This window comes from Gekko japonicus, unplaced genomic scaffold, assembly GCF_001447785.1.
Source record: "Gekko japonicus isolate JY-2015 unplaced genomic scaffold, Gekko_japonicus_V1.1 scaffold406, whole genome shotgun sequence".
NCBI classification, from domain to species: Eukaryota; Metazoa; Chordata; class Lepidosauria; order Squamata; family Gekkonidae; genus Gekko; species Gekko japonicus.
Window position 1 is genome coordinate 89,140 of NW_015171515.1, and position 25,743 is coordinate 114,882.

The following is a 25,743-nucleotide window of genomic DNA, read 5'->3' on the forward strand; positions in this document are numbered from 1 at the left end:
AGGAGGAGGAGGAGGATTTATACCTTCACTCGGCGTCTCAGGGCAGTTTACAAACTCCTTTCCGTTCCCCTCCCCACAACAGACACCCTGTGCGGTAGGTGGGGCTGAGAGAGCTCTTGACAGAACTATCCTTGAGAGAACAGCTCTAACAGAACTACGGCTTGCCCAAGGTCATCCAGCAGCTGTTAAGCGGAGGAGTGGGGAATCAAACCTGGTTCTCACAGATTAGAGATTCTCTCAGATTAACCACTACACCAAACTGGGAAGGGGATGGAACTTCAACCACAACCCAGACTACTGTGGGTGGCCGCTGCAGGTGCCACACCCTAAGTCCCCACCTGGACCTCAATCACAGATGTGCTTGGTTTTTTATTCAGATTCAACTGGACTTGCCCATTTACTTTTAACTAAAAAGGCCTCAGACATCCAGACAGAACACAATATACAAAGAACAGTGAGTTCAGCTTACAGACCATAATTCACAAATCATTCAAACTATTGTTACTTTTTTTAAAAAAATGCCTTGACTTTGTGTGCAACATCTAACACATCCTAGTGTCATGAGACCCTGGAGTGATGGCATGACTATTAGTATTGCAGCTCAGGAGCCAGTGCTCGGTTTTATTGTGAGTGGAGTCTGGCTTCAAAAACAGCATATTTGAACTCAGTTCAAAGTTCCTTTTTGCCTTTTGGTTCCTGGCTTTTTGTAAAACATTCTCTCACCACCTTTGTGTAGATGCTCTTCACAACACACACAAGCACTAGAATTCAGTCATATGACCTGAGGATTATTTATGTTGATTCAGACTTTAGAACCAGGACACTGACACACACAGTATTTTAAAAAGTGTCCATCATAAAAGTTTGAAAAGTTCAAAAAACTGGCATGTATCCTACCTCTGGAAGAGGAAGAGTCACGTAAGTTGGAGGAAGGCTTCAAACTTTGCCCCGTGGAGTGGTAGGATATGTGCCACTGTGTCAAATTACACAATACTCAACTACTTTATGTTAAGCATTAAGTAAAATCTCACATGATTACTAACAGACCAGTAATTCAGCATGAAGTCAAGCAAAAATCGGCTGCACCCATAATAGCAAACCATTCTTCTCTAGTAACTGTAAGAGATTTATAAATGAATATGTTGAATTTCATAAAGATCCAACAAGAGCTAGCAGAGCAAATTGGCTAAAAGAATGAGCTATAAAGAAGGAATGCCCTGTATCGAACTAGTCTCTGCCATGAATTCACTAAACAGACTTAAGCAAGTCACTCTCAGCCTGGCATTTGCAATATGAAGATAACAAGAAAACATGAAGTACTTTGAACACTGAGACCACCATATAAATGCTTGGGGTGGGGGTGGGGAAACAGAAAGAAAACATGGTGATTATTGTAAGGAATATTTTGCAATACCTCTCCAGGATGAATGCTTTTGCAAAGTTAAATACATTCCATTGTTACTTTAAAAAAAAAAGTAGAGCACACAGTAAAGCAGTTTTCTAATCCAAGCTCCTGACCCTCATGCAGAGCTGAACTGAGCAGCTCAATGGGCATTCTTAAATGCTGAAGATATTTGTCTACTGATAGTGTTCATTTAATGGGCTCGCTTGGTACTTTTTTCCATTAAGGGATTATACCAAGCTTTTCTAAGAAGATCAAGAACATGTGACTACAATTCTACTGCCAATTTACCAGTAACAGCACTTGCCAAAGAAAGTTCTTAAAATACAAGTATTTTAACAACCAAAAGCATCTGTTCAATAATTAGAGTACAGGAGACATTACTCTGTTAACACCAGCAATTTCAACTACTGAAGGGAGGCGAAGAGCAAAGTTCAAAACATTTAAAAAGTGGTTCAGGAACTATGTAAAAGTTCTTATCTGAACCAGAATTGCACAGGAGAGTCAAAGATACTACTAAAGCTAAACTAAAACAAAATTTTAATGGTTCAGCTCCCTACAAAAGGAGGGGGAGACTTCTGGCATCTTATGGAAAAACTTTCATGGACCAGTGGTGGTTCAGGGATCAGGGTTCCAGGGCCACAACTGCAGTTCCATGCAGGCCCACAGCTTTGAGTGGCCAGCAGAACTTGGTGCCAGCAAGCAGCTTAAGCAGCTGTGACTGTGGCTACAGCAGCTCCACCGAAACCTTTTAATGCCCCTTGGCAAAGATGCCAGCTTTTCCTTGCCCTTCAGTAGTGGATAGCATAGAGGCCAGGATATCCCGGGCACCCCATAGCTGTGTAGCCTTGTGCTGTAACAAATCTACTACAAGGTATTATAGGACTCCTTTTCATCATTCACCAGTGCCATCCTTTCTCGAATAGTATTGCCTAACCTCATACATATTTCTGCCCCAATTATTTTCACATTATTGCCTCCATAGTGATGACACTGTATTAAGAAGTATTCCACAATCTCACATCCAGTTGGCATTCCTCCCAAGAATTACTGATACTGACTCCCACTTTTGTTTTACTGATTCTCTAGCTTATAACAGTAGATCAGGTCCCCACATTTTTTTTAGTCTGTGGGTACTTGTGGAAGCCTGGCACAGGGTGGTGGGCACAACTATGCAGAGCCAACTACACAAATGTCAGGGAGTAAGGCTGTATTTAACTTTGATAGTAGGTCTTCAACATTTCAGGCAGAAGCCCTATCTAATGTCTCAAAATTAAAATACAGACTTTCAAAATTAACACACTGTTTAAAAGTATTTTCTTGCATACATATGAAATAAGTATAAACATTGAACTAGCTAAGAAACTCCCATCTGGCATGATCTATCTTTATTTTGCAGGCATCTAACAAACTAATAAAAAACTAATAAAAAGGCATCTAACAAAATAATAAAACAAAAGACTTTTTCTTATGAGCCCAGCAATTTTTTAACCTGCACTATTACTTGTAACAATGACAGTTGGTGCTGAAGGACTGGCGAGAGTGCACGTGTGTACAGTAACAGAAAGATTTTGGACAGATTTTAATGGGAACATAAATGATTTGGGGAACATGAACAAATTTGATGCAGTGTTATTATTGTCAAATTCCACCTGAATTATAGAAATACATTAAAACTGGGAAGATCTGATGACTTCAGTAGAAGTTCAAGTTAGATGCATTAAGCATTTCAGCCATGCAACCCAATTGTGTTTAGTCAGAATCAAGTTTTTAGAATAGCTTTTAGAATAGCACTCTGCTATCTGCACTGGTAAAGTACTTTACATAAAGCTACTGTCAGTACTTATACGCTTATACACTTGGACCTCCCCAAACAAACTATATTGTAATCAGATTGACTATATTCTATGCAATCATAGATGGATCAGTTCAGTACTCGCTGTCAAGACATATCCAGGTGCTGAGTGTGGTTCAGACCATGAATTGTTGATGGCTAAAATTAGAGTCAAACTATGCAACATCAAAAGGACAGCGCCACTAAAGAAGTTTGACGTCACCAAAATCCCCCCCACATACACAACTGAGGTAAAAATAGGTTTGAACAGCTAGACATGGCTGAACACCTGACAAACTGTGGCAGGAAATTCATTCGACAATCATTGAAATAGCAGCTGAACATATACCATACAAGAAGCCAGAGAAAAAGTGCAAGTGGCTCTCAGACGGAACCATAAAAATAGCAGAGTGAAGAAAAGCAGCCAAAGCAGCAGGAAAATGGGAAGAAGCAAGAAGATTGAATGCAGATTTCCAAGGGGCAGCAAGGAAAGACAATGAAGTTCTGTGGGGCGAGCGTTGCAAACACCTAGAAGAGAACTGCATAAAGGGCCACACCAAGCTTTCATCTATGCAAGTTAAAAAGATTAGAACACCATTTACTGCCCATAAAGGCATTCTCAAAAACAAGCAAGGGAAAGAACTGTCAAACCAACAAGATGTCAAAAACAGATGGTGAGAATACACAGAAGAGCTGTACACTAGTAGCAAAGAAGCCCAACTTCAGGATACCAAGGAAAAGGAAGCTGAGAAAGAACCAGCCATCCCTAAGGAAGAGATCATGTGGGCAATGAGCCATCTACCAAACAACAAGGCTCCAGGTGTTGACATTATCTTCACAGAACTGCTGAGGCCTGTACCACCTGCGATCATCAGAGACCTGTGTCAGAAAATTTGGGAAACCAAAACATGACCAAGGGACGGAAAATGCTCAGTGTTCATTCTACTACAAAAACGGGAGACTCCAAAGACTGCTCCAATTATTGCACAATCGCTCTCCTCCCTCACATTAGCAAAATTCTACTTAAAATTATACAATGCCTGGCATCAACCATTGAAAGGGAACTACCAGATGTCCAAACTGGCTTCCAAAGGGGATGTGGCATGCACAACCATATAGCAAATCTGCGCTGGATCATGAACTAATCTCATGAGTATCAAAAGATTATCTACTTATCATTCATCGATTACAAGAAAGCCTTTGACTGTATCGATCAAGACAAACCGTGGAGAGCCCTACAAGACCTGGGAGTGCCAGCACATCTGGTCAAGTTGATACAATCTTTGCACACAAACCAGGAAGCTAGTGTGTGAACATCATATGGAGATACTGATTGGTTCAAGATAGAAAAAAGAGTATGACAAGGTTGCATTCCTCCACCATTCCTATTCAACCTGTATGCCGAAACAATCACGAGGACGTTAGAGCTGAAAGGGTAAAAAATCGGGGTAAAGACTGGAGGAAGTAATATCAACAATCTTCAATATATTGACGAGGCAATCCTCTCGGAAACTACAGAAGACCTGGAATACCTGATCAAGAAAATCAAAGAGGAAAGTGAGAAGTTTGGCCTCTTCCTAAACATCAAAAAGACCAAATTCATGGCCACTGAGAAGAACAGAAACATCAAAATAACAGTTGATGATGAAGAAATCAAATGTGTGGAAAAATTCACTTTCTTAGGATCACAGATCAACCAAAACAGTGAATGCAGTCCAAAAATAAAATGTCGAATCACACTGGGTTGCACAGAAATGATGAGCATGAATCGAATATGGAAGAGCAAGAACATCAGCCTATCAACCAAATGCAGATTAATCTGTACTATTGTGTTCCCCACAGCAACCTATGGCTGTGAAAGTTGGACCATGAAGAAGCAAGACAGGAGGGAAATTGACTCATTTGAGCTGTGGTGCTGGAGAAGTCTCCTGTGCATTCCTTGAACAGCAAAGGTGATAAACAAGCAAGTACTGGAGTGCATAAAATCAGCCACGTCATTGGAAGGAAAAATCATAAAACTGCGACTGACTTATGTTGGTCATGTCATGTGGAAGAACTCACTAGAAAAAGCAATTCTGATTAACTCTGTACATTTCTTGATCAGGAAATAATGCTTCAGATGACTAGTTTCTGAACTCAGTGAGCCGTTCAGCCTCTTTCTGTTAAAATGTGTGAGATTTTCTAGTTCATGTGTATTTGCAGAATCAAGAGGTGGGACTTCCTTCTAAAAACTTGGCAGTTAATTATAGGATAAAATATGCCTGTGAATCTGCAATATGTTCCAGCTGTGATACTGGATGTCATTGGCAAGCTTGCTTCCTCGTATTGTATGATGTTCTTACTCCATTGGTAGTCAGTGCTTGAATAATCCGTGAGTTCTTCTAGTTCACTCATGTTGATTGAAGGGATTATTGTTGATTTGTTATAGCAAGGAGCAATTTAGTAGTTTCATCACAACCGGCTTATCTGGAATTGATCTGTCGGTTCTTAAATACTTGTAAGTTTTGGATAATAAAAAACAGTCTATTTAGTGGTAACTCTGTAGAAGCATGGCAAGTCTCAGGTGTGTTAACTTGAACAAGAAACTTGAGTGCTTTCCTCAGAGTGCTCAGATATTGTGCCTTATTAAATATAGGTACCTGGGGCCTTAAAAATAAAATCTACAATAGGGGCCTACAGTTTAGTTCCGGTGGGCATTATGGTGCCTGCCAGCACCTTTCCTGGCACCCACGGAAGGGGGGCAGGGCCAGATGGGTTTTTTTAATGTTATGGTATAATACTGACAGTTGTTGTTGTTAGCCATTCAGTTGTGTCTGACTCTTGGTGATTCTATGGGCCAGCTCTCTCCACGTTTTCCGATCTAGTACTGTTTCTTTGAGTCGTTCCATGCGCAGGCTGGTGTTGACTTTTATGGTGTCTAGCCACCATGTTCTTTGGCGGCCAGGTTTCTTTTTGCCACTAACCAATCCAAGCATAATGGAAAACGTATTCTTGCTCCTTATCAAAGAATCAGCACTGCCAGCTTTGACAATATTGTCAGGCAATGGATGGAAGACTCCAGGAGCACATCAGATGATGCACAGTGTTGTACAATTCTGACTCTTCCTTGGGTCAGGGACAATTTCTATACAGATTTCTTTTTTACTTTATTCTGAAATGTTGCAAACATGGTGATGTAATCAGTGATACATCAATGTTTGTCTTTTGTATAGCTTGCCTTTGAAGAATTCGAGCCTGAAAAATACATTATGTATCAAGCTTTGGCATAATTATTAAGCACTAGGTACTAGGGACTATGTGCACCATCATTTTACTTTACCCAGGTTTTGTTCAAGGGACCAATGAAGCAATTTAAGGTTGTAATCCCAACAACATTTATTCAGAGCAACACCCACCGCTGGTCTGTAGCCAGGATTTTTTGGCTTGTGGGACATTTTTTGTGTGGGGCAGCCATTATGTGTGTTTTAACTGAATAAATACATTTGGTAGGGAGCATGTGGGGTGGGGGGTTTCAAATCAGAGAGATCAAGGCATCATCACTCTACCTGATTGTGCTTTTATCCTGAAACTGTGGGGTTGGGACCAAAAAGTGGGTTCTGACTCTTGCGCAGGTGGGTCCCGAAGCTAGTAGGCTGTTTTGAGGGCCATGGTGATGTGGGAAAGGAGGCTCCGGGAGTCTAGATGGCAAAGTTGGGTTTGCCCGTGGGAATGGCTGTGGAACACACTCCCTGTCGCTCACTTCTTAGTAAACGCTGAACTGAAAAAAGTCCACTGTTCTCTGTGGACTGATGGGACATTCCTGCATTTCTCTGCAGGAGAGGGAGAAAAGCCATGTGACGTGATATTGGCAAGCAGGTCCCAAAAAGCAGGGTAAACCCTTCTTTACCTCCACTCCTTACTTTAGTGCTTGACTTACCTTCCCATCAGTGATAACTTAGGTAACCAATACATTCAAGAGAGAACAAACCAACCAGCACCCAAAAAACCCTAAACCAAAATCAAGAGATTTCACAACTTTTGAAGATCTGGAGGATTAAGAAGTGGTCACCCCAATCTGGATCCCCACGGTACTTTGCAATAAACTCAGACAAAGCTCCTATATTAGCAGACTGCCCCCTTCACTTCAATAGCTTCCAATAAAAGCCTGCTGTTTTATAAATGAAATCCAAAATGTGAATGTTTGGTGGGGGGAAAGGAGTGTAACATGTGGCAGTATCAAGACCTTGCTCTGGCTACCACTATGTCTGAATAGAAGCACCTGTCTTTATCTTTGAGAGAATGGACAGCTATTATAGCCAGCTACCTACTTAATAGCCGGGCAAAGGACCTGCAAGGACACTTCAATATCTATTCCTTGAGCCAGCAAGAGAGCTGGAGTTTTTCTGGCTATCATATTTGAAGGACTACTAGAGCCAAAAATATCACTTAGCATACTTTCTTACTTGAAGAGTGAATACCACAATGCTATCAGGAATCCACAAGCAAGATCTGCAAACCTGGCAGCAGTAAGCCCTTGCAGCCACACTATGTACCTACAATAGCACATCCTCTGGTATATCCTTATACTAATAGCGAAGTTGCCCACGTGAGTGCGGATATCTAAATCCACGCTCCGGGGGCAGCTGGGGGGCAGGGAGAGTTGTGTGCACACGTGGGGCAGTCCCCACGTGCGCACAAAAATGCTAAAAGTTGAAAAAAAATTCGGGGGATGTTTAAATCCCCCCGAAAGTGACAGAGCGTCCCCTGCGCATGCGCAGGGAACGCTCTGTACCTGGCTTCGCCACCGCCACCGCCTTCTCGGACCAGGGCGGGCGGGGGAGGACCGGCCTCGCCGCCGCCGCCGAGCCCGGCAAAGGGGGGAGGAAAGGACCGGCCTCGGAGCCGGGGGGGAAAGGACCGGCCTCGGAGCCGGGCGGGGGGGAGGACCGGCCCCCCCCACGAGTATCGCGGGTTCCCCTCTTGTATAGTTCTATTTTGGACATGGACTCCCCTGAACATTCCAACACGCTCCAAAATCAGTTCGCTCTCTGATCTGCTATTCAGAGGGTCTCCCTATCCTCTGGCTGCTTTGCCTGAGTCCTGCCTCCAACATTCTAAACAGTTTGCTGTTCCTCCCCCCCCCCCCAGCCAGTCAGAACACAGAGGTCATTTGCATATGTGGCCTGATTTGCCTTTGCCTCGGAACACAGAGGTTATTTGCATATGCGGCCTCACTGGCCTTTCCTTCTAACATTCTAAACAGTTTGCTGTTGATGTTCTGAGGTAAAATAAATTTCCCCTTAGTGTCTCTTGAGGGAAACCATGGTTGCAAATCTCCAGGCGAGGGCTAAAGATCACTCAGAATTACAACTGCTTTCCAGATGGCAGAGATCAGGTCCCCTGCAGAAAATGGTGGACTCTGTGTCCTTCTATCCTGCTGAGATGGCCCCTGTATGACAGCCAATGTGACGTAGCAGTCAGGGCTTCTCAGTCAGGGCTGAGAGCCAGTTTGGTGTAGTGGTTAAGTGTGCGGACTCTAATCTGGGAGAACCGGGTTTGATTCCCCACTCCTCCACTTGCACCTGCTGATGTGACCTTGGGTCAGTCACAAGCTCTGGCACAGCTGTTAATTTTATGTCCCAGTAGCAACAAATAACTCAAGCAAAATATTTGATTGGGGGGGATCTAGTGAGGTTTAAATGTTATATTTAAACACATTAGATGCTTTGTAAAAAATATTTTTATTGGAACACTGTGTGTATGTGTATATAAAGTGTTGTCGAGTTGCAGCTGACTTATGGCAACCCCGTAGGGTTTTCAAGGCCAGAGACCAACAGAGGTGGTTTGCCACTCCCTGCCTCTGTATAGCGACCCTGGACTTCCTTGGTAGTCTCCCATTCAAGTATTGATCAGGACCGACCCTGCTTAGCTTCTGAGATCAGGCAAGCCTGGGCTACAGTACTTGTAAAAATGTTAAAGTCAATGTAGCATGTATTTCCCCTACATCATTTAAACTTAACAAAATGAAGACACTAAAGATAGTTGACATGCTAATTTTAGCACACTGGCTATGAATGGTGCATGATATGGCATGGATGTGGTTGTCCACTCTTCTATTTCAATGGAAATTAACTCTCATCCACGGAGATCCCTGGGGAACCTCACCACTTGCATTATTTGTTCCTTCCATTTCAGATCAGTGATTGCTATATCCCTTCACTATGTGTGAGAGGGGACCAGCCAGCTGAATTCCTTACTTGATTTTTTATTTGGATTACTATACATATTTGTAGTTTTAGAGCCCCCCCCCCTCCTCGGCTGCTTTACAAATGAAATGTGTTCTCTCTCACACTTCCTAGGGATAATCACCTGAAACACATTCCATTCATTATTAATTTTACAAAACAACAAATCTTCAGAAAAGGGAAATTTCCCATACCGCATCTCTTCTGACTACCTTTAAAAGAGTCTATGCAGTCTGTTTACATAACAAAAAACTGGCTACAGTTGCTTCTTATTTAGAGGTAAAACTATGCACACTCAGAAACTCCCTGGTCTTTTAAAGGGCCTTTTTTGCTATTTTTATCAATGAAGTTTTGATACTGCAAAAAACCTATTTTTTCTTTGAAATGAGTAAAATGCTTTTAAAGATAAAGTTTCACATATTCAAAATGTATAACATGAAAGTCCAATAAAACATTCCATGAGAAAGTTTGGTCAGTACGAATAAAATCCAGATACATTTCTTTTGGAACTATTGAAATGTACTAAGATTGCAGCAAACTGCTATGCCCTATGCTACCTCTTGCTTTAGTACTGCATATATTTGCAATTTTGCTAGTAGAAAACTAAAGCATTTAATACTTTTAAATTCCATAAATATACCAATTAACGCAACTCTACATACTAAGTTATACATGGTGCATTTATGCTTAAGAAGCAAAATGAGCTTTGGTTTGACAGAAAATTAACCATTGCATACATTCCCATTCTTTCTGTGTTTCAGAGTGTTTTTCCCCCTGTGGCTTCAAAATTTCCAAAAACATCTTTAGGCAAAGCGAGGAAGTAGCTTCCAGGTGTCTACAGGCAAAAGACTGATGACCTTTCATACCTAGGATTTGGAGCATAGACCTTTTGAATTGAGGGTAATTTTTTTATTTTTACCTTGTCTTGCTACCTTGCATGAGTCAGTGTGCATGGAATGTGTGCCTATCTTCTCCCTATGTGACAGGAGAAGCAAAGGTCTTTGACGTATTTGTAGAGGCCTGGAGTGTGCTGTTTTTACCTTACTTCCTTTGTTTTCCTCATACATTTTGTCTGATGGAAGGCTCACGATAATGGAAAATTCACAATTTAGCTTTTGGCTGCTCCAATAAGCTATGGTCACAAACATTTCTGTTCCATGCAGTGTCTTGCCTTATTCAATGTATGGGAATATGAAAGACACTCTTACTTATCAAGAGCAACATAGAAACAAAAAAAGGGTAATATTGTGGAAATTATTCTAACATCCTAAGCAAGGCAAAACCGACTCTAGAAGGAGGCTCTGGGTGGGTGCCCCAGCCTTGGGCACTCAGCGTCAATTTGCTGAGGCAACCTCAGAAGGGTATAATAACACAGAGTCCACCATTTTCTCCAGAGGAACTGATCTCTGCCATCTGAAGAGCAGCTGTAATTCTGAGTGATCTCCAGCCCTCACCTGGAAATTGGCAACAATGGTTTGCCAGGGGAAATTGCTGGTTTGGAAGGTGAAATCTACGGCATTGTACCTGTCTGAGGTTCCATCCCTCCTCACACCCCACCCTCTCTAGGCTCCAACCCTCAAATCTTCAGGAATTTCCCAACCTGGAGTTGGCAACCCTATCTCCTTCCCAGCCAACCATCAACCAACCTTTATCTGCCCCTCTGACTTCAGCTTTCCATCTCCTCCCCCCTCCCTGCAGCCTCTACCTAGAAAAAGTACAGTGTTTCGCCACAGCAGGGACCAAAGCAGCTCACATCATTCTCCTCTCCCCCTTTTGATCTGCACAACAACCCTGTGAGGTAGGTTAGGCTGAAAGTCTGTGAGTGCTCTGAAATCACACAATCAACTTCCACAGCAAGAGCCTGGGTCTGGCAGTCCCTGCCTTTTTACTGACGGAACCAAGCTTGGTTGCCTAGCAACAGCCACTGAGGGGAAAGTGAGCTCCACAGCAGGAGGAGAAGAAAATGGTATGACGGTAAAAGCCTCTTCCTGAGTAGGGAACAGTCTTTTCAGTAGCTAGCCAGATGCGGAGGAGTGAAACAGCGGCAACAGACATGTCTTCGTCAGGAGATACAGCCATTTTGGCAGTTTATTCAGACAGGGAAAAGTAGCCAAGCGGGGGAGAGAAGTGGACCCAGCACACAGCCAATGGCACACAAGTACTCTTGGGTGGCAGTTGATGTGTCAATGGCTGATGGAGCACACAGCACAGCCAATGGGAGAGCCAGAAAGTGCCTATACGCTAGGGGTTTTATATATATAGGATCACTCAATCAGGTCAAGGCTTCATCTTGTATAGTGCTCTCTCTTCATCTATCAGATACCTTTGAAAAGTTCAAAAGAGCTGTTCTGCTTGATCAGACAAAGATCCAGCATTTCATTTTCTACAACAATGAGCCAGGTGAAATCTTTGCCGTCCTGAGATCCCCCATAGCAGTTAGCACGGACGTATATGGTGTTGGAATAAGTTCTCTTAAACTATCACACCTAACGGCCACTGGCAGACCTGTCCTCTGCGACTTTTCATAATCCTTCCTTAAAACCACCCAGGCTAAAGGCCATTGCCACATTTTGTGGTTATGAATTCCATAAATAATTTCGATTACATGAAAAGGTGCTTCCATTTGTCAGTCATGAAACTGTTCGTTTCACTGGTTGATGCAAATTTAAATATTCCAAGAGAAACAGAGATGTTTCCTTCTGTACAATCTAGACACACCATTTGTGACCTCTCTCATGTTTCTTCACTGTGCTTGGGGGGGTATGGTCACAAATGACCACGAGCACAATATAATTCATTCAATCAAACTCTAACATAACATTTTCCCATGCAGTGTGCAACAAGGGAGCATTATTACAAGTTCTTCCTTACCCAGCTGTTATTTTAACTTGTACTGAACTTTACTGTTTTACTTTTAACTGCTCCCTTCCATTCATCAAGGCATACATTAGTCAAATGAAGAAATACTCTTACTGGTCAATCTCTCCCATGGCTACAATGTGAAACATATTTTATGTTATAAGATGGAGCACAAGAACATAGCCATAAGGTTGTAACATCCTCTGGAGGGCAGAGGGAGCCCCAATGTACAGAAGACTCATAAACTAACATGAGTGGAGAAACAGAAGATCAATGCATCACACTAAGCCTGAAAAGGAAATATGAATGCTTTGCTTCAGTATCACTACAAAGTCAAGTATGAAACATGCTAAATAGATACAAAATAATGCAAAAGGAAAAGGGAACAAACTTATGATATGAAAAGTAGATGATGCATTTCTGATGACAGAAAGACTGTTGAATGTGAAAATAAAATGAGATTGCATATACGACTATACTATGTTTTGGGAAAGTTTCATTGCATTAGTTTAGAATCCCTAAAAACTCCAAGTGACTGAATGTAAACCTATTAAAAAGTGCGTTGCTAAAATCTCTTTAGTTAAATTATTGCCTCTAGAAGTGGCCTTTAGTGTTGTTTCACACATGCTGCCACAGCAGTTTTATGGCATCCTGTAAGGCCATTACTATCGCTGTCACCACTATTCTTACTCTCACTTGTCACATTAAATGCATGAAGTCCAGAGGCTTGGAACAGATGACCGGTTTCTTAAACAGGCCCCAAGCAAAACTGGAGGAATTTATTCCCCCCTTGATGTGAATAAGAGAAGTTAAGAGAAGTTAAGGCAGTACAAAGCAATTCAGAGGTGTTCACAGGCTGGCCACACAAAACCATCTTCATGAAGTTATCAAAACTACAGGGGGAAACATACCATGAAAAATCGTATTTCCTTACCTCAGTAACAGAATTTACCCTCCAGTAAAGGGCCAGAGAGAAATGGTGCTCCCCTTTAACATCATAACAGAAAGTGAACGCAGGAACTTAAGCTGAAATGTTTAAATTAATCTAAATTTAACAGGTATTGCTTTTCACTGATTCCATAATTCAAGCTGCACTTTTATTTCAGCTAAAAGTATTCATTTGGAATTCAAACTATTTATCCAGATGAAGTGTTTGTAGACATTCATCAAAGAGAAGAAACCTCACTTAGAATTTAGAAAGTTTGGTGCAGAGTTAGACTTGTAATTCATTATGGCTACATTTATTATTCATGTGCACAAAGTCTTACAATGCACGGGAGAAGGCCATATAATCTGGCAGCATTAGCTACCGTGTTTCCCCGAAAATAAGACACTGTCTTATATTTATTTTTTCTCAAGAAGACACACTAGGGCTTATACCACAAATGCATAGAAATCCTGCTAGGGCTTATTTTTGGGGTAGGTCTTATTTTCGGGGAAACAGGGTACCTGACTCAAGAGTGTTAAACCATGACTGTATGGCAAGCTTAAAGCCACGTAACAACTAAGTGACTTCAACTTCAAATATTCCATGGATGCTTTTATCTGTGTAACATATAACCTCCCAAGCTAAAGGCAGCCCAATAGCCACATATGGCAGCCTACCAGTTCCTTGACAGATCTCCTCTCTTTGTTGCCTGACCTCACCTACAGGAACAAAGGGGTTTTCAAATACTTGGCAAATCACAATATATGGTGGGTGAAGAGCATTCAACATAGTGGGTCAAAGGATGTGTTTAGGTTCTAAACACAGCTGTACAACTCCCCATGTATATTTTTTAAAGTGATCTGCAGAGCATTCTACCAGCCACAAGCATCCTGACGCTGGTAGAACAGATACCTGGCAATCTCCTATTGAGATTTCATCAACTGTTCATCACCTCTTATGCACTCCCACCCACCAGAATGTTTATATATTGTGTTACATAGAACTTGCTCTACAAGGCATCAAATTGTCTGCATTCTGAAGCTAACTATAGTCACACAAACATTATTTTACTGTACACAGAACAGACATGGTGTTTGCCAGTTCATGGCTTGCCAGAAGGAGCAATGGTAATTGGGCCAGGGCTCAAGAAATTCCAGGATTCAGGGCACCATGGCACTTAGAAATTTCACCGTAGTGCCTAGCATTTTTATTAGTCATTTAAAAGTGCCTCTTGCTGATTCGTGATTGGTGATTCTCGGTAGAAATACAAAGCTTAGTTAGGTGAGGGATAGAGCTTAATTTTTTGTAGTGATGACAACCAGAGCTACCCCATATTTATTTATACAATGCAATGCTTTTGTTATAACTTTTTTTTTTAAAAAAAAGAAATGACAAGCAACTGGGAAGAGTTTAGGATGAGGCTTTGTGGTAGTGATAATTACAAAAGTATAGGCATTAAATTTTAAAACTCTGATGGCTGAAAAATAAGTCTGGCTCCTAAATTTTTGAGGTAGCTCTTAAGCCAAGAAAATTTGTCAAGGCCTGCATTACATAACCTAACAGGTGGCAAACTGCATCTTCCTTCTACCATCTGCTTGACTCACCAAACTCCCAGTGCTCTTTTTTCCAAACCTTTTAAACTGTGATAAACAAGCAGCAGATAGCAGCTGAGCAGCCTCCCCACATCTCTCTTGAATAACATGTGGTTAATATTGCTACAATACTCTTATCAACTGGCCCTTCAAGACTATGAGTGTGGGCATATGCAGCTGTCATATGACCACGACACTTCTGTTGCTGGAAAAACTAGCGAAGATAAGGCAGGTATAGGGACTGTAACACAGAACTTAAATGAGAAGGCACAGAGATGGACACCTGACTGCCCTTTAATTATTGACATAGCTGATAAAATGACAGCTGTAACTCAAGCACTTTAAGCATCCAGCATGGTCACCAATACTGAACGATTTACCTGTGTGAGGGGAATGTTTTCAGTTATAAGCTATGTGGCCAGAGTCTAGGTAAGAGACATTTGCATGCATGCATATTTAAGCAGTGCTTGTCCAAAAGACTCAAGATCTGCACAGAAGTCACACCCTCTTTTCTTGGAAGCCATTACCCCCCTGTCCATGTATGTATCACTAGCTGTGGTTTTCAGAGGTAACAGAAAGATACTGCATGCACTGAAAGCTATCTGCACCTTCGTGGCACACTGAACTAAACCCTGACACTAAAATAAGTTTTTGGGCTGAGCTATGGTGAACCTGTGTTTAAACTGAGCTTTGTAAATCAACATTTAATTGGCATCACTGATTCATAGCACAGCCACAGAAACTGCTGTGATCTTTTGCACTTTGATTACTGACTGAAGTACAGAAGTTTCTGAAGAAGTTAGGAAATTCAGCAACAAGCAGTTATTTCAGAGCATTCTTTTTCTAGTTTCCGGAGGGGGGGGGGAATCAAGGGTTTACAAGAAAATCTTGCATATGTCTAGAAGGGTTGCACCGAAGGTACTAAGAACTGAAAATGGAATGAGTCCACACAAGTAGACAGCAGATATACTTAACATGTTTTTGGACTTGATGTGTTTTTTGCTTGAGAGACTGAAGAAGCATCCTCAGCCTCTAGAGCGGTAGAATGTACATTTTCTAAATATAATTTCAGAGACACAGGTTAATGTAGCCTCAGGGAAAAAAAACTGTTATACACTTACATACAACCCCCCCAAAAAAAACGCAATACCGAAGCCACAATTTCAAGCTCTTATTTTAGTGACAGGTTCAAGATGTACTTGCTTTTATTTTTAGACAGAAATTGCGAAAGCAGTATTAATAATGCCAAAAGCTCAAAGTAATCTGCCACTAATTTAATTGCTTCACTAAACATACACCAATGATTAGGGTTTACTGTAACAACTTGGAACTACAGTCTCAACTATTTAACAGAGAGGTATATTCCCCTTAGGGGCCGCGGTGGCTCAGAGGTTAAGATGCTGAGCTGTAGACAAGAAGGTCTGTAGTTCGGCAATTCAAGACCCTAGTGCTGCATGACACAGTGAGCTCCCGTCTCTGGCCCCAGCTCCTGCCAACCTAGTAGTTTGAAAGCAAGAAACTGCAAGTAGATAAATAGGTACCACTTTGGTGGGAAGGTAACAGTGTTCTGTGCGCCTTGGCGTTTAGTCATGCACACATGACCATGGAAATGTCTTCGGACAGCGCTGGCTCTTTGGCTTGGAAATGGAGATGAGCACTGCCCCCCTCAAGTCGGATTCGACTGGCTTTCGAGCAAGGGAAACTTTTACCTTATATTCCCCTTGCTACGGAACACCTCGTTTAGCTCCCAGGAACAGGGGACTTGGGAAATATGCTACTTGGGACAAACTCTTGGATGGACATCTATTTATGTGTCATCTAGCTTTACTACAAGTAATTGTATAGACAAGTCCGTTTTCCTTCTCTTGTTTATACTGCTGGAGACCTAAGTGGACATGAGTAAGTGGAGATTCCAGCAACTGTCATCTCGCACTCAAAAGATACCATTTTAAAAGCAATAAACAGTGCAACAATGCCATTGATCTTCAGTAAGAAGTTAATTCAGCAGTGGAATTATGTTTCCTTTTCTACAATGCTCAAAGTAGCCCATCCCTCAAGACCTATTGCTTATGTTAGTAACAATAAAACTTTAGTACAAAGTAAAATTAAAGGATCCTGTAAAGAACACATCCAGGACATTAAATAAATACCCTTCCCTGTACTGTATCTAAGGAGCAGAAAAAATTAACAGTTCTGTTCAACTTTATAATGCAGAGATTCAGTGGTGTCATTCATAGCAAATGTCATGGTAACTGTAGACAAAATAAGCTACCCTGAGCCCACATTTATTTATATCCTGCTCAATCCCTGTAAATATATCCTTTGAAATACAAGCATACCTCAAGCTTCTTTCTCTAATCAGAATCAGTGTCTGAAGCAGTCACTGGTTATTCTGAACTCTCACACAGTTTCTAGGACTTCCAAAAAAGAAAGATTTACATACGCCTTCGAACACTTACATGTGTTCGTTAGTTCATGTGTTTGTATTTTCAAATATCCATCAGCTTCTTTCAAGTGATGCATAAAATGGAGAAATCTGAGGTAACTGAGAAGCAAGAAGAGTTAGAAGCTGTTCTGTCCAAAGATATTGCACTGTACAGAGTTCTTGTGCCCCCCATGTTATAGGAGGAATATGCTTGAAAGACTACCTCATTGCACTCCAATGTTTTAGAAAATATACTGCGTTCTTTGTAATTAGCAAGTACTTTGCCAACATCAAGACTTAACAGTGCACCTTGCAGTCAAATACAGGAGCAATGCTATAAATTATGACCAAATTTACAAATTTGCTGGGTAACATATTCTAAAACAGTGTTTTAATAAGCATTTCACTTATTATAGAAAATATAATAAGGGATTTTCCCAAACAGTTTTTCTATTTTCCAACTCAGACTGTGGAAGAAAATGGGGGTGGGGGCTAACTGTTCCATTTTTTAAATTGGTTTTGACATATCTGCTTCATAATGAGCAATTATATTGCTTGTGTTCAAAAATTAAAATTTTGGAAAAGTACCTGCTTCCATCCTTTTACATCTCTTCCATCTCAGCCATTATTCTCATCACCAGAGACAGGACTTATGATACCAGCAAGTTTTGATACAAAAGGACACAAAGCGTTCACTATACACTTGATTCCCATCACTGGACAACAGTCAATATCAGTGCCATCCAAAGCAGAGTTACACACTTCTAAGCCCAGTGGGCTTAAGGGTGTAACTCTACTTGGCCTAGCACTGCAAATTATCAAAAGTACTTGCTAACCTCTGCATTCCAGTATCACAAAAAGTAGTTGAAGCTGTTCTGAATCCACCTGGCATACACACAGAAGATTTTACATGGGAACCCCAGCATCTTGGACCCCTTTAGTAGCTACTAGCCACTATCTATCAATTTTAAGAATACTAAAAGGCTTCTCTGGGCCACCAAATAATTCTCTTGACCATCACCTGCATGAGTGTGTAAGGATTCCACCCCACCTTTTCTCCTTCCTTAGTATGGTAGGCTGAGCATAAAGCAACCAGCACTTGAGGGAAGTAACTTAGTTTCTCAGAAAGTAGAGTACAAATGGTTAAAACAATGTTTTATTCAACATGTACCCAAATAAGCAATTAGGTCAAACAAAGGGATAAAATTATATCATACAGCATACAAAACAGTATAGATTCAGTTTCTTCCAACTTAAAATTTACAAGGTATCAGACATCTCCTTTCTTAGGTATGGATTGCTTTTCCCACAGCAGGCAAGAGTGACAAAAGCTTGCCTCTTGCTGCCTTATAATTCAAGGGGTTCCTTAGGAGCAGGAAGTTCCTTTTTGGGCCAATCAGAAAGTAGGGTGTTCATTCAAACTTCCCACCAAGGAAAGATTTGATCAATAAACTATTAGGATCATAGGGTTCTTTGCACACAGCTACTGGAGCATGGAGTGCAGAGGGGACATAATGGGTATCAGACAAGAAGAAGCTCTACACTGATACCTGCTGGGTTGACAGCTGTCAGGACATCTGACCAAAGGCTGGGTGTGACACCTGTATGCCGTTTCCCCCCCCAAAAAATCTGGAACTCTTATGTATTTTGGTCACCTATGTATATTTTTATTTATATTTTACTTTAGATATTTATACCCTGCTTTTCTTCTCAATGGGGACCCAAAGTAGTTTATGACATGGTTATCTGCTTCTCCACAACAGCCATATGAGGTAAGATAGGCAGAGAGTGAGTGACTGGCCCAAAGTCACCTAGCAAGGTTCCACAGCAGTCAAGATCTGAACCAAGATTTCCCGGAGTCTGACACTAACCACTACACTACGCTGACACAAAAAGTGAAATACTATAAGGGGGGCAAAAGTTGTTTTTCAGGCACCAGAAACAGCGACTACAGTGCAACCCTATTTGACTAATATTTTGTAGTGAATTGTATGTGGTCAGAAGCAACAGAGAAATGAGCCAATTCTGTGAACCTGATGCAGCTACATTGTACTGGTATGTGCCATTCTTACTACACTGCCCTGTCCCTCCTTTACCCTCTCCACTCACACCATGTGCATCTCCATCTTCCTCAAAATGGATTATTTGTAAACATGTTTTGAACTTCTCACTTTTTGAGGAAAGTTTTCACAACAGACCACACTCAGAGATAGTATACACCTCTCCCGCACTTTTGATGGGGGAAGGGATATAAATATTTTAATAAGGAAACACAGTTCATTTGAACTATCTGAGTCACAGTGAGAAAAGCCAGCTATAAAGTAAATATACAGTTTTTCTCTGTCAGACAAAGATGTAACAGGTTTCAGTGTAAGAGGAAAAACACTTAAAAATCTGACTATGACATAAGTGACGAACTGATCTATTGGTTCCCAAAATCATTTTCTTTAATTACACTGATTAACTCACCAAGGCTGTATATTTTCAAGCTTACACTGGTTTATCTATATGCATACAGCCATCATTTCTTCTTTGAACTTTGAAAAACTACTTTAATCAAGGATATTACAGATGGGTGAATAATGTGGTCACAAGCTATGGAGACTCATGGTTTTTTCAGCTTCTCCTTGTTTTTGTTCCTAGTATAATTTATATTTGAATGACCAGTGGAAGAATATTTCACAAGCTGAATTTTGCACTCTCACCTCATTACATTATTAAAGTTACTGCAGAGACTGATATTTAACATACCAACTCGGGCAGCTGAAATATAATTGAGTGGGAACTTACCAAAGGCAGTGAAGCAAAAAAATATATATTTCTGTGAAATGAACCATGGAAGTTCATTTTAAAGAATGAATAGGTTAACAGGTTGGATTTCTTTTTAATTTCTTAAAGTCCGTTTGCACAAAGGATATCAAATCAATAAATGAAAAGGGAAAAACAAGGCAACTGGATATCTTGCTCAAAACCCAGAAATTCTACATACAAACATTACAAAATACTAAACACAACAAAAATCTACTGAATTGGAGAGGCAGCAAGCCAATAGACATACTAATGTGGTATCACAAGAATTTACCAGGGCATCTGTACAACAAACAATTTAGAACAGAGATGCCACGTGAGTCAACCTTCTTCATAGTATGCAACACATGGGTATTTCTTGATAAGCTAGGATAGCTTTACTTAAGATATCAATGGGACTAAAGCTCTCTGGATAGAAATAAATGCCCCCGGCGCTGGCTGCAGCCTCCGCGCCGCCATCTTGGGCCACGTGCGTGGGGGGTGGGCGCAGGAACCGGCCGGCTCAGTGCGTTCAGCCGGTCCCATGCTGGTGAAGCCCCTTTCCTCTGTTCAGAGCAGCGGCGCGACTCCCAGACGCTGATCTGTCTGTTGCCCGCCTCCCGGAACCTCAGGGGCAATGGGCCTGTACGAAGGTCTCCGTTGAGGCCATTCCCTCTCCTCCCGGAACCTCGGGAGGTGGGGCCGAGTCTTCTTCCTCCCGTCTGGCATCTTCAGGGTTCTCCAGCTTCCTTGGAGCCTGGGAGGGAAGGGTAGGTCTTCAGACGTAGACCTCCCCGCTCTACTGCTATCTAACTTTTAACTCTTGTAAGTTTTAAATTAAATTGTAAGTTTTAAATTAGTTCCTCTGGCTTGGAGCAGGAGCTCCAGACGTCCTACCGAGCGCAGGGCTATGCAGAAACTGGAGAGGTCAGCCTAGGCCACTCCAATAGGAGCCACGCAACAAAAGAAATTTGCATAGCCTATCGAGTGAGCAGAGGCGTGACCTAACCAGTTCCTGGATGACTTCCCCCCACTGAAGGAGAAAAATATTTTACTCTGAATTACAGCTTTGAAATGTCACCTATTTAAGAACAGCTCTAAGCTCATGAAATCAAAGGTTATATTTGTTCTAATGCTGAAGTTTAAAATTAACTTCATAGGTGGTAATTTAGCCCAAAAAGACAAGTACATCCAAATCACAGGGCTGCAAGTGGTAGTTGCATCTCATAAGACAGACAGTACCTCATTCTAAATCCACACACTCAAGCAATTCCTGCATAGCTCTTGTGGTATTTGGCACTTTTACATGATGAATTATTTCTAAACTCCACTCTATGAAATCCCTTCCATTAGAAACAGCAGGGATGAAACGAAAGATGTAAAATCCTTTTGTCCCTGTATAGCAACAAAGCTATATAAGCTGGTAGACTGGAGCCCCAAATTACTTTATACCACCCTGTAAAAGTTACAACATACAAAAGTGGATTTTTTAAAAATTCAGTTTACAGTGCAATTGTACCACCTGATCCTGAACACAAGTACTCAGAATAAAGTTAGAGTCCAATGGCACCTTTAAGACCAACAAAGTTTTATTCAAGGTGTGAGCTTTTGTGTGCACGCACACTTAAGCACACACTTCGAATTAAACTTTGTTGGTCTTAAAGGTGCTACTAGACTCTAAGTTTGTTCTATTGCTTCAGACCAACACGGCTGCCCACTTTGATCTACAAGGACTCCGAAGTAAGTCTTACTGAGTTTAATGAAACTCACTGCCACGTTACTATCAAATGGGTTGCACCCACAGAGCATTTGCCTTCTTTACTCTGTACAGTACAGAAATTACAGATTAAATTGCCATATTAAAAACCTGTGAAAATATTATTTCCCAAATATAAAGTTTACTAGAAATAATATTTTATACACCTACCACTGTAAAATAAAGTGGTGGTGGTGGAAAGTGTTATCAAGTCAGAGCCAATTTATAGCAACACCATAGGGTTTTCAAGGCAAGGCACAAACAGCAGCGGTTTGCCACTGCCTACCTCTGCGAAGCTACCCTGGACTGCCCTGGTGGTCTTCCATCCAAACACTAACTAGAGACGACCCTGCTTAGCTTCTGAGATCTGATGAGATCAGGCTAAACCAAGCCATCCAGGTTAGGGCAAAATAAGTACCAAAGTACCCAAAATACCAAAGGATGCATCCACTATTTACTAAACTACATCTAGAGCAAACAATGCCAACCTAGGATGATCTGATCCATGCTTTTAGTGGCAGCTGCTACTGAGAAGCACTTTAAGTAATTGCCAGGGCCTGAGAGTTAGTTGGGATAAGAACTGTTAAGTACATACAATGTTGAACACAACAAGATGCTGACCAAGCTCCGGACAAATAAGAAAGCAAAACGAAGTTGCAAAATAATTTGCATTTGCTGGGAACTATTACACACAAATAATTTTAAATAACCACTGGTAGAGTCATCTCAAAGCAAGTTAGCTTTATATGCTAGCTTAGTATTCTTTTAGACACTAAAAAATTCTTTGCAAAGAATACATACACTTTTTAATAAAACATTTCCCTGGTTTTATCAAGCTCAAATTTCAATCAATATTTTTTCAACCTCATAACTTCCTTAAATTTATGTAACGATCTAGTAATGTGTGTGTGTGTGTGTGTGTATATATAATATGAGCAAATAGTGTGTGTATGTTTACACACACACACTGTGCAGGTCAGTGTAGGTCTAGAAATATGTAAGCTTTTTCAAACCAAGACATATGCATGTGAATGCAACTTTGTGTTCATACACTTTCAACTGAGCTCATTTTTCACAGAAAGAAAGTGCATATTATGTATATTATTCCTACAGGGTGTCCTGTATATACCAGTGCCATTCTAGCTGTCGCAAATTGTGTAATAATCATTGTAATTCATTCTTCTGACATGTAAGACAGATCTCAATGTCATATCATCTGACAACATGTTTTGGCATGTTTGTTGTTGGAGGTTTGGTATTGATGACAAACAATAGCACCTTATTTTGATTTATAAAATATTTCTGAATTGGTGTACACAACTCACTAAAAGAACACGTTATGACTTGTGTTCAAGCAAGACTTATCACTGAAGTATACTTTTTCCAATTAGAAATGTTCTAGTCTTCTAATTAAAAGACAAATTTTCAAAAAGGAAGCTGTGAACCCTGGCGTGCTTGTACTACCCCACTTCCATTGCTAATACTTAATAATATTTGGTTCCACAGTTTCCCACTAACTTCTGCCTTCAGTCTTAATGAAAAGCCCTGATAATGAACAAAAGTTACTGCTCAGGACTACAAAACCAGGTTTTACTGTATTTCTTGCTCCAGCACAATTGCCTGAAATAATAATTTAAGAAAACTTCAAAGTTCATACTTTGAATAAAACTTTGTTGATCCTAAAGGTGCCACTGGACTCAAACTTTGTTCAATTATTAAAACACTGTGGAATGCCAATGCATCAAAACAAAGGATGGCCTCTTTAAGTCTTGACCCTTTAGTGGCTTTTAGTTGAGTGAATGTCACCAGCCAGCGTTATAGCCTGAAGATGGTACTTAACTTGCATCACTGTATTATGAGCATAGTTAGTTTTTTTCCCTTCCAAAGTCAAGCCATCATATGCAAAAGATAACAGCCTTGCTCAACAGCAAAAAAGCCTCTTCCATAAAGACTTTTAAATGTCTGCTGTACTTCTTACTTTACAGCAAGTCAGAGAGGAGAATGCCCTTGATAATGCAAGGGGCTGGTTGTAGGGAGTCAATGTTTCGGGGTTTTGCCATTTCTAGAAGTGATGGCAAACTCATACCACAGGAAGTTAATGTTCTTGAGAATCACAGGAAAATATTATGCTGTGAAAAACAAGTCTGACATTTCAAAAGAGCTGTGGTTTCAGGTAAGGAAGATTTCTGCTTCTCCAGAAGCAAGGGCAGTGCAAGATAATGTTGGCCCATCCCACATTCTTTTTCCCTGTATGAGTTGTTACTGACAGAAAAGCTTATCTACAGGGCTGCTATTGGCTCAGAATCCTAGCTATGACATAGAGGTTCGCCTCCCAAGGTATTAAGTTGCTTTACTTCCTGCACAAAGTTCCTCTTCTGCACTCCACCAAAGGCTTAGCCCTGTAATGATAGGGCAGCCTTGGCTGTAGAGGCCTGAGGTGTACTGCAATGTATCCTAGGATTTCCCATCAAGATCACTTACTGCAGAAAGGCAAACATGTAGAGAGGAGCCATGAGGTGGTGCCAACTCAGCAAGATCACAGTCAACCTATAATTTACAACCAAGGGCTGTGTATACATACTTGGGCAAGCGAGGAGGAAGAGAACAGCAAAATTAAATTAGGCAGAGAAGAGTGAGAGTTGGGGGAAAGTTACAAGTCAACAGGAGGCGGCTACCAAGAAAGAGATAATTGCACGCACACACAAGTTACACGGGAGTCAAAAGCCTTGAAGTAGTATCAAAGAGCAGTCACTATATTGTTGAGAGAGGGAGGGAGTTTACTAAGCCAGAGGCAAAAGCCCCATAAGAAAAGAATCATCAGGGCAAGAGAATGCCGTACGTCTCAGTTACAGCAGGTGAAACATAAGAAGTTTCAACCAGGATCACAGCCTGTAATAGGGGGAAGAGGAACTAGGAGGCTGCGCGAGAAAAGGCTACCAACCTTGTCTACGCCAGGGGGAGAAAGAACGAGGATTTCGTGGTAAGGTGACCAGATGCAGTAAAAGAAAGAATCACAAAATGTGGCTAAGTCGGCAGTTACAGCGGAGTGCAGGAGAATAATGGAGGGGGAAGTATTTGGGGGGCTGGACGCGGGGAAACGATCAGGCATGAGGCAGGGTAGGAAGACTGTAGTAAGAGTTCGGCGAGAGAGAGGACAAGGAGGATCCAGACAGGCACCCAGATGCCCCCAACGCCCCCCCACCACGTAATACTCACGCCTTATCCACCAGCTCCCGGACCTTCCACATATTGAGCATCGTGGCCGTGGTGGCGGCGGAGGCGCCGAGAGATTCTCTCTCGGTCTAAGCCCCTAGTGCTGCCCCAATCTCCCCCCTCCAGGAACTCAACTAAGCGCTCTCCAGCCACGGCACCGCCAGGCCAGGCCCCGTCTAGCCTCGCCACCTCCTCAGCTTCCCCCAACGGCACAGAAAGAAACTCGGTTCTGCCTCCGGAAACCGGTAGCGTATGGCCGCAAAGCCTGCTGGGACAAGAAGTCTATCCGCAAGTCTTCTGGAACTGGCCTTCTGAGCGAGAAAAGCATTCGATCGCATAGTATACTGGGAGATGTAGTCTTCCCTACTGCTTTGGCAGTGTGGCGAAAGCTTACGCTTACGGCCCACCTTCAGCCTTCCCTGTACTACATTGTTTTCTGGGAGTTGAAGTTTTTGGGGTTGCTTTTATGTTTTGCGGTGTTTGTGTGTGTAAAGGTAGCTCTTAGATCTTAATTCGTTAAAGGCGTGCAGGCGCTGAGGTGGCTGCATGGAAACTATAAAGAAGCGTTTCACAAGCTGATTTTCTGTGGTTGCCTGTAGTAACCACTATGTGGGAAGAAGAGAGGCTGATTGTTGCGGAGGTATATTTTGGTTTCTAAGTTGTTTTTCTGGTTAATTGATCTAGTCTGAAGTTTGTTTGTGCCCCCCCCCCACACACACACAC

The 25,743-nt window shown here is 41.6% G+C and overlaps 1 protein-coding gene across 2 annotated transcripts in view; it reads right to left on the bottom strand.

Annotated features, from left to right (window-relative positions):
• The window catches only part of CLINT1 (clathrin interactor 1), a 93,534-nt gene extending 68,290 nt beyond the window's left edge, over window positions 1-25,244 (bottom strand). For both annotated transcript variants that reach the window (XM_015419380.1, XM_015419379.1), the window contains exon 1: window positions 25,024-25,244. In XM_015419380.1, coding sequence (XP_015274866.1) covers window positions 25,024-25,064 — 41 coding nt within the window. In that variant the 5' untranslated portion in view covers window positions 25,065-25,244. The remainder of the gene's footprint in view (window positions 1-25,023) is intronic.
• Between the last annotated feature and the right edge of the window lie 499 nt (window positions 25,245-25,743).